At 35.0% G+C, this 10,801-nt stretch overlaps 1 protein-coding gene across 1 annotated transcript in view; it reads right to left on the reverse strand.

The window, feature by feature from the left end:
* The window catches only part of LOC121377877 (matrilin-4-like), a 12,077-nt gene extending 2,483 nt beyond the window's left edge, over positions 1-9,594 (reverse strand). The window contains exons 1-4 of the mRNA XM_041505976.1: positions 9,522-9,594; positions 8,583-9,146; positions 5,550-5,741; positions 1,235-1,351 (exon numbers count right to left, since the gene is read on the reverse strand). Of these exons, the coding sequence (XP_041361910.1) occupies positions 1,235-1,351; positions 5,550-5,741; positions 8,583-9,146; positions 9,522-9,594 (946 nt within the window). The remainder of the gene's footprint in view (positions 1-1,234; positions 1,352-5,549; positions 5,742-8,582; positions 9,147-9,521) is intronic.
* Positions 9,595-10,801: the final 1,207 nt, after the last annotated feature.

The following is a 10,801-nucleotide window of genomic DNA, read 5'->3' on the forward strand; positions in this document are numbered from 1 at the left end:
GTTCATCAAAAGTACCAATTTTCAATTGTGCTTAAATAACTGTTTCTTGACAAATCAAGGAGTCTCAAATTGATCATTCCACTAAATGTCTTGCGATTTAGGTGGATTATGTTATTATAACTCAGATCTAATGAAATCAAATTGTTTAGTTCCCAAAATGTCCACTGGATATTGTTTATCCAGCTGTTTGACAAGTTCAGTACAGCAAGCATATGCAGTCCCTGGAAACTGATGCCTGTAAGTTGGTCAACATTGGTAAAAGACAAGTCTAACTTCCGTGTTAATGATCCAAATGTTTCATTACCAAGACTTTGCTCTGCACATTGCAAGACCGAGCCAGAGCAGTTGCACATAGGTGGACATGTGAAATGACAAGACAGCTCATCATCACCCTCCGGACAGTCGAGTTTGTTATCACACACATCCAGCAAATTGATGCATGTGAAGCTATGTCTGCATCTAAAGTAGCCTGGACATACGTACTCAACTGAAATGGAATATAAATATTCGAAAATGGTTAAACTATAATTTATATTTTCACAACATATAAAAACTAGAAGACACAAATATAACCAAACAAAATAACCAAAGGAAACGAGGATGTATTTTGATTACGAAACATTGCATGTTATAAACTCAGTGAAGATTGAGCTAGACGATTTTGACTTCGTGTATTCTAACGGCATGGTATGGATGATATGTGCTGTACATACATGCAGGTATGGTTGCTGTTGGTAGAATGATAGACTCTCTCTCTCTCTCTCTCTCTCTCTCTCTCTCTCTCTCTCTCTCTCTCTCTCTCTCTCTCTCTCTCTCTCTCTCTCTCTCTCTCCTGCCCACGTTGCGTCTCTGTGTGTGTGTTTTTGTGTGATAAAATTATATCACTCTTTCATGTAAGTCTTCAAAGCGACATATAAAATATATTAGCTAAACATTCCAAACTTTATCTAAAAACAAGGATGTGACTTCATTTTAATGTTTTCTGTAGGTACAGCAAATCAAGTAAAGACAAAAACATAAAAACTACCTCACTATCCAAGTATATATATATATATATATATATATATATATATATATATATATATATATATATATATATATATATATATATAACACTAGTCTAAAGATTTATTGTATACAATTTTGGTTTTGGTCACACAGTTTATGCATTAAACAGATTTTTATTCCGTAGAATTTGTTTTTTGTGGTGACACAAATGAACTTAATTACTCACCGCAGACATGTTCATCTGCACCATCAACACAGTCCATGACGCCATTGCAAACAAACTCTATAGGTATGAAGTAACTCTGTGGACATTTGTAGTAACCTTCATCACACGTCACTGTGTCTAGTGTAAAACAGAAACAAATGTTAGTTTAATACTGAACCACGAAGTTTCTGTGTTTGTTTTTGATGTTATTAACGTCATTGCTGCTCTTTTTGTGGTTTGATGGAAATAGATTCTTGTAGAGTGAATTGTTAGTAATAGTGGGGTGGCGAAAGATAATTGTAACTTCTCATGGCATTTTTAATACAATATGTCATCCATGCCTGAAATATTTCTGACATACCATACATCACTCCTGGAGTGGACGTCATTTTTGTAATTACATTTTAAGGATTTTGCTTCATTAAATAATTTATGATAATATTTATAATGAAATTGAAGCATATTAAAACAATAACAAGTCAAAAGGAACTTTTTGTATCTTTATTTTCTGTACAATTTATCATCTTTTTACAAATAAAAGAGATAATTATCCGTGGAACAAATATATAGTCAATAATTATCCGTGGAACACATATATAGTCAATAATTATCCGCGGAACGCATATATAGTCATTTACGGTACATTGTAGGTAACACTTATTTACACTACTATTCTCGGTTGTAACATTTCAATAAATAATGACAGTATACAAAACAAGACATGCTTTTAAAATTAAGAAACAAAACTGTTTTCGATACCACTAGAACACATTGATGAGCCATGTAATTTGCTCCTTGCATGTTTGTAAGTGAAATTACATTTTATTTGTATGTAATTTCTGCAATTCCAAAAAATATATATTATATTTTGGTTTTTGACATCATAAATGTGTTCATTCTATATAATATGAATATTCGCAAACAAATTCTAGTCATCCCATTTAGGGCCCCAAAGTACCTTTAAAACCCATTTTAAAAAGTGACATCCACCCTAGGAGTGTTCCACTATGATGTCACAACACGTTTAGCATGGATGACATAGTGAACTAAAACATGCCATCAGAAGTGTTTTCTTGGTCACTTTTGAAATTTCGCCGCCTGACTCTAATCTACAACATGACATAGTATTGTTAATTGTATCACACATTAACAAATAAAACATAACAATTATGGAGATATACGTATCCAAAAACCTACGACAATGATTTAACATTGAATGAACTCTAAGCTACTAAAAGGGTCATATGTGTTCGTTTCAAAACAAAAGCTATGTTTATGCATTTAAAGCTAAGATAAATAAGTAAACAATACAAGTTTAACACCATTGAATAATGTTTTGAAAAACATATCCCGATTTCTCCAGTTTTTAAAAACAATTGCCAATGTTACTTCAAGAAGTTTGTTTGACAAAATGATTAGGTAAGGTAAGATAAACAATATATATATATTTGGTTTCCGTGACAATCAACAAATGACATTTTGGCTCAATATCTCCACACACAGCACCACAATTAATCACTGTATATGTTAAATACTGATATATTCCTACTATCAATTAAAATGTTTATGCTCATTTAATCGTTTTTGTATGATATGATATGATATGCCTTTAGTCAGACAGTAGTATGTAAATACAGCCCATGGAAAAAACAATTCTTACTGTACTTGGAACAATAAAATTAAAATGAAATCATGTTTTCAATTGCATACATATCAATGAAAAGGTCAGATCACTTATGTACTTAATTACATCCTATGATCTTCTTATAGCTCTTAAACAACAATTTATTTTGTCAGGCATATTATAGCATGGGCGTACATGACCTTCCGCAAGCAATTTCATATCTAATCCATAACACTTGAATGTTTACGGAATATCATTCACCATGAATGCTATAGTGGCATTTAATATGGACATTTGTATTAATTAAATATTTATAAAAAATTAAAAACATTGCAGCATTGCTAAAAAAAAAAAACATTAAAAAAAAATTCAAATATCAATCAACACATACATGTTGCATGTTAGCAAATAATAAAACCAGAACATATATGATAATATCTTCTGAGCTGTTGTTTATGAAAAAAATGCACTTATTAGTAAGATGAAAATATTCGAGAACCCATTTGTTCACAACGGGTTAGTATGTTATAGATATTTCATGTCAGGAGTGTAACATTCAGCTCCAGGTATGATTTTAGGACTTTATAAGCATAAAGCAATATTAAATAAGACTTAATGTATTTTGTTATAATTAGTAAAGCACATTTTATGTACGGTTATATGGAGTCAGACATATGGTTGTGGACCACACATATATTGAGAGAGGAAACCCGCTATCGCCACTTCATGTGCTACTCTTTTCGATTAGCAGCAAGGGTTCTTGTATATGCAACATCCCACGGCCTTTGATGTACCAGTCGTTGTGCACTGGCTGGAGCGAGAAATAAACCAATGTGTCCACTGACGGGGAACGATCTCAAACCGACCGCGCATCAAGCGAGCGCTTTGCCACTAGGCTACGTCTCGCCCTATAATTAGTACTTACATTCTTTGCAATTTCGTGAAGAGTTCATACTTTTTATGAGGGTTGCAACTGATGAAAGTTGTTTGATGAAAGAACTTAAATTAAACAGAAACGTTAGTAATTATATCTAATAAACTATGCTATTGTTAGCTGTAGTTGCTATTGTTTGCATGGAAATGCCTTAATACCATTTTAAAAAAAACTGATCTAATATTTTGATAAATGTGTAATATAATGATGGTGAACGTATTACACTCTTGACATGCCAATATAAATTATGAGATGTATGAAATAATGAAGCAGGAAGTACGTGTTTACGATGCCACTCCATATTACGTAAGTACATTCCAGTGAGATAGAGAAACACTGGAAGATTAGACAACACAATATGCAAGAATACCCAAACAAAGGTAGCATGTTACACTCCTGACATCTGAGAGTAGCTGAAATTATTGGTGCAATAAACATGCAGCAGTGTATAGGCAAACATTATAAGCACATTGATTCACAGGAGACAATATGGTATTTTCAAAACAACTAGTTTTACTTTTGAAAAATATCACTTTCGTTTTAAAAAACAACAAACTCTCAAGATTTATTTTTTTATCAATTGTTGTGCGACTAGGAGGCAGCTATTTCAGGACATCTTTGTCAATCTTCAAAATTCAATATATTCATTTATTTTGTAACAGATGTCCATTATCAGAAGTGATACTTTCAATTGCCATGTCACGTGACATTGTTACACGCCTGACCATTTCTATTTATTTAATAATGCGTCCATTAATGACAGTATTTTGTTACACAATTTACACCTAAAGATGAAACATCAAAAATGCATTTAAAAACTGGAAATATGGTAGCCACATATCTAACAGTAAAGTAAAGTTTGTTTTATTTAACGACGCCACAAGAGCACATTGATTTTTTTTCTTATCATCGATTATTGCACGTCAAACATATGGTTATTCTGACACTGTTATTTAGAGGGAACCCGCTGTCGCCACATAGTCTACTCTTTTACGACAGGCAGCAAGGGATCTTTTATTTGCGCTTCCCACGGGCTGGATAGCACAAACCATGGCCTTTGTTGAACCAGTTATGGATAACTGGTCGTGCAAGTGGTTTACACCTACCCATTGAGCCTTGCGGAGCACTCAGTCAGGGTTTGGAGTCGGTATCTGGATTAAAAATCCCATGCCTCGACTGGGATCCGAACCCAGTACCTACCAGCCTGTAGACCGATGGCCTTACCACGACGCCACGGAGGCCAGTTTGATTTATAGATGATAATGAAGATTCAAAGTATAACAAGGACCTTAATTACAGTCCGGGCACGATTTAGCTCAGTCGGTTGAGTGCTCGCTTGAGGTGCTTGCGTCACAGGATCGAATCACCTCTGTGGATACAGTCAACTGATTGGGGTTTGTCTCGTTCCATCCAGTGCGCCACAACTGGTCAAAGGCCGTGGTATGTGTTTTCCGGTCTATGGGAGAGTGCATATAAAAATCGGTTCCAGCATTAGGAAAAATATAGTGGGTTTCGTGACTCGTGAGATATGATTGCAAACTTCACTCGATTAGATATCAATCATATTTGACAAAAGACATGAAATATCCTCTATGTTTTAGTACATGTATTGTGTATCGTGTTATGTATTATTTACTTCTGATTTTTCATATCACGACTTTAGCTGTCGTTTGTGAAACTGCCAAATGTGAATTAAAACTGGAGTCCTACTCAAACCTTGTAATATGACCTATATCTGTATCACTATATTTAACATGGTTATTAATGAGGATACATACGTGCACAGACCAGATCAGGAGGGGCCAATACCCCGCCAACAATACACAAAGATTCTGCGAAGCCGTCTGTGCTGCCTGATATCCTGACGTTAAAAACACTGCAGGTGTACTTAGCTTTTCCTCCCAGGTATTTGTGATCAAATCCCAAAAGTGTCAAGCCAGGAATGGTTGGTGGTTGACCACAGTCAACATCTGCAAATATGTATAGTAGTGATACACGCAGTTTCATTAATTGAAATATGTTTACATATTTTATTGGTTTTTAAAGAACAAATGGATTAGGCACAAGTTAAATGTTTCAGATATGATCACGTGGGTTGGTATAACATCAGTTACTTATATACAGATACCACCAACCATTGGCAAATCCAGGGGTGTCACAGGGTTGTCATGATCCCACCAAGCCTGTTTAAAATGGTCATTTTATTTTTAAAGCTTATTCAAAACTAAATGACCCTGAAAACGCGTCTGGGTATTTTTATTTCAAAAGTGTCTGTGGAGCATACCCCCTACTCGTCTGGTTTCCTTTGTAAAACCGAAACGTCTTCTGTTCAGAATTGTGTGACCCATCTTTACAAAATCCCCGCCACCCACAAAATAAAAATGAATCGTGTATGTATCAGAGAAAACATAAGGCATACCCACCAAGCTCATATCATGATTACTGCTGGTCATGCAGGAAAGTAAACAAATGCCTGTCACATGCACAGAAATGTTTGTAAAAGTGGAGGGGGTAAAACGAGCAAAGAACGCGAGATGGAACTTAACCCATTGATAAACACGGCACATTTCTAAATACCTTTTTTTTCTATAACTTATCAATGTATGTAATTTTAAAAACAAAACCTTAATGTTTTAAATTGATTTCATCAGTATTCAGTTGTACTACTGTATCTAGTTATTTAAGTCACATGATTGTCTCGGTGTCTGCTAGCAAAACTCTCTTCTGAGATACTTGCCAGAAATATATGGTATTTATAGGTTTTAACATATTTAGTAAAACTCTGAATGCATCTTATAGTTTTTAACAAAAACGAGGTTACCATTATAAACATGTATTTGCTCAACTTATAACACAATTGCAAGACATCAGAATTTATGCATTACTTTTTCAAAAATGTTGACTATTATCATTGGTTCTCAAAGACTCCATTTTGACATTTGCCTTAAAATATTTAAAATATTTTTTACAAATTATTATAAGTACATGTTTAGTTCAACAATATACGGGGTTTTTTTTCTTCTGTAAAACACTGACAATTTTAGTTTCTGAGACTTTTGGCTATAAGCTATAGCACTAAACATTTCACTCACTGAGACAGATCACATACTTCACAATGTTTACGGATCATGCATGCGAAAAACGTTGCTACATAGTAGTCTGTTTAGTAGTCACTTGAAGCGTAGAAATACAAATAAAAAAGTAGATATTTTCATAACACCTGTGTGTTTATAAATATTGATATACTTTATAACCAAACGTTTATTCTCAGCGAATCGACCGGCCTCGGTGGCGTCGTGGCAGGCCATCGGTCTACAGGCTGGTAGGTACTGGGTTCGGATCCCAGTCGAGGCATGGGATTTTTAATTCAGATACCGACTCCAAACCCTGAGTGAGTGCTCCGCAAGGCTCAATGGGTAGGTATAAACCACTTGCACCGACCAGTGATCCATAACTGGTTCAACAAAGGCCATGGTTTGTGCTATCCTGCCTGTGGGAAGCGCAAATAAAAGATCCCTTGCTGCCTGTCGTAAAAGAGTAGCCTATGTGGCGACAGCGGGTTTCCTCTCCAAATCTGTGTGGTCCTTAACCATATGTCTGACGCCATATAACCGTAAATAAAATGTGTTGAGTGCGTCGTTAAATAAAACATTTCTTTCTTTCTCAGCGAATCTGGTCCCACTACGCTTATTAACTTTGGAACAGATCTAATTGTTGACAATTTATTAATACCGGTATGTAGGAAAACAAATCTTCACTGTCAATTTTAGTTAAAAAAGCAACAAAACAATACAATACATTATACACGTTAATCCAACGAATATGACTGCTTAAAAAATAATGTGTTTTAAGAGCAATATTTGTTTGTGTTGTGTTGATATATATGATTGACAATACACCTCATCATATTAAAACAGCATTTACTAATGCAAAATGCAAACACAACTATCGTTTTTATAAACTTATGACATGTTATCGCTTTTGACATAAAATTATGTCGTTCTGTATTTACGTTTTAAATAGTTATGCAATCGACACGAAATTCGCTCTCTCTAACGCGCATCGATGCACACTTATGCTCTTCGAACTAGAAGTGGATACGATAATTTTATCCGTCTGCCCACTTACCGCGAAAGTGCATCTAACTGAAATGATGTGCCTATAAAAATACATTGGAACTGGACATGTGCACGTCAAAAACAGGATAACGGACTTTTAAACACAGTGGTGTATACATGTGCAACAATATTCTAAAACGTTTCCATTAAAATTGAACAAACCAAACAAAATGTATACAGAGTGTCTTGCGATATCATAATGTATCAGCACGAGTTAATAAAAGCCTTGCCGAGGATTTTTATACTTTTAACAACGAGTGCTGATACATTATGATATCACAAGACACGAGGGGGGTATTCTTTGTATCATCCATTATCATTCTTTTCATTAGCGACAATTGTAAACAATGTCAGTAATGTGGGTTGAATGTCACAATGTTGGGCAGCGGTAGACTCGTTAACTAGCAGAATGCCAGTGGCGTGACATCACTAATGATAGATTTAGCGCTGAAACATAACAGTGACGTAACAAAAGAACCGATATCTCTTAGGAGAATATCGCAGGAGATATTGCAAATTATAGTGCCAGCGATATCTCCTACAAAAGCCTTTAATGGATGATGAATCGGTGTAACCATTATATATATTTATAAATTATTAAGACCATAAGTTAGTAACTACAGTAATTTGTTTTTATTATTCTTGTCCTGGTTCTACAACTTACTTTAAAAACAACGCAACAGCAGAACTTACCACCGCATAAAGACTGGAAAACTGTATTTCTCAGAATTCTCAGTTCACTGAATTCCTTCACTATGAATAAGTTTGGTTCTGTTGGTGGGTTGGCAATCTCTTCTAACTCCGACGTGTTAGTCAAGCCAACACCAATGACAAAGCTGTGAATGCCTTCTGCTCTAGCTCGTTCAGCCTCTGGAATGGTTCTCCTGGGATTGATATTGGACAAGCCATCGGTGATCAGGATTCCCACATTCTTTGCATCCAATCTTTCGCCATTCCTGGGACTGAACATTGTCCTCATGGTCTGGATAGCAGCAGCTGTGTTTGTGCTTCCATACTCATAACTGGTGTTGTTTATGGCGTCGTAGATCTCACCCTTAGAGGTGAAGGTGTTCAGTTGAAACTGGATGTGGACACGGGTACTGTAGATCAGAAGACCAGCTCGGACATTTCCATTATCAATACTTACGATAGAAAGCAAATCTTTTACGAAGTTGAGAAGCAACTGGAAGTTTAGATTAGCGACACTAGCTGAAGCATCAAGGGCAATTATCAGATCCAGCTTTTCGTCTTCACAACCTGTTAAGATAGTTTTGAGACTTATATCAGTGGCGAATCCAGAAAATCCATTTAGGGGGAACCCAGTGACATGAGGTGGAATGCCAAGGGGAGGTTTGGAGGGGTATCGTAAAAAATTAAAATTAATATATAATCGTTACATTCCCGTTCCAACTTACACTATGGTTGTGGCATAACTCCATACCCAGAACGCAGAATTAACATACCATGAACAATAAAGCACAGAGCACACACTAATGATAATTCACACAAACCAACAAGAAGTGATAAATACAGATATTATTTAATAAAAACAAATTATCACCGATATAAACTTCCCATGTGGAATTATTATTTACTTAACTGGCATTTATGTGCATGTCAAAATTCACCAACGAATGTCCAAAACTAACGAATTCTCCAAAACGGATACGATGACGTCAATCTTCATGGTACTGGCACAGTTCATGTTGTCCTTTCATCCCTGTTGCTGTTGATCACCTGGCTTGCCTCCGACCTGTCACCGTATGCTGAACCACATCGTGTCCCGTTTATATACCATCTCAGTGCATGACATTTAACCTCGAATATCTCCATAATGAATCACGAGATTTGATTTATAAACCAATCAAATCATTTCCGATATATCACTGATGGCACATTGCTGATCCTTATCACAGCGGCGAGAATCACAAACACAGAAATCCCTAAGAGTTATTTCCCTTGTCTAAATATACCACGTTTCCATTTCCTGTGCACGAGGTAGACCATGCCACTAATTCAGGTAGTACCAATTCAGGTAAGTCACTTATTATAATTCATAGATTTTAAACATCCCTTTTCCATTTTTAAAAGAATAACAATGTCGTAATTATTTATATTATAGTCCATTACGCATTTATGTGTGTCACAATAGTTCACGAATATTCACGCAGGGATCCAAATTTCACACATCGATGTCTGCCACGCAGTCCAACATAAATTATATATATACACTATGCCAGAATAGCATAACACCTCCCCCCAATTAAAAAAAATATATTGCTTCAATCGATATATATATATATATATATATATATATATATATATATATATATATATATATATTATGCACTTATCAACACATATGGTCAGTTAACTAATTTACTAATAATTAATAATCTAAACTACCATATAATACTACTTTCTTATATTACTATACACTACAAAGTTTCATACATTATCAATAACATCTTGACAATACATCCGCCACTACATTTTCACTTCCTTTAATGTGACAAATTTTAAGATTATATTCTTGTAATAATTGTAAAGACCACCTTAACAATCTTTGATTTTTACTTCTCATTTTGTGTACAAACACAAGAGGATTGTGATCAGTCCAAACAACAATAGGTTTCACTGGGTTACACAAATAAACCTCAAAATGATTCAATGCCAATGAAAGTGACAAGGTTTCTTTTTCAACAGTTGAATATTATAACTATTGCAAACTTTAGGGGGCCCCCTAGATCCGCCTCTGGTTATGTCAAGATACAGGGAGTCCGAATAAAGATGAATTCTGTGACATGGCAAATTTTCTTCAACCACAATCATCTCAGGATTGTGCCAAAAAAATGTAATAGTAATAGTATTCTTAATAAAAAATAAAAAATAAAACTCTTCTGGTTTTATCG

Source organism: Gigantopelta aegis, chromosome 7, assembly GCF_016097555.1.
Source record: "Gigantopelta aegis isolate Gae_Host chromosome 7, Gae_host_genome, whole genome shotgun sequence".
Classification (NCBI taxonomy): Eukaryota; Metazoa; Mollusca; class Gastropoda; order Neomphalida; family Peltospiridae; genus Gigantopelta; species Gigantopelta aegis.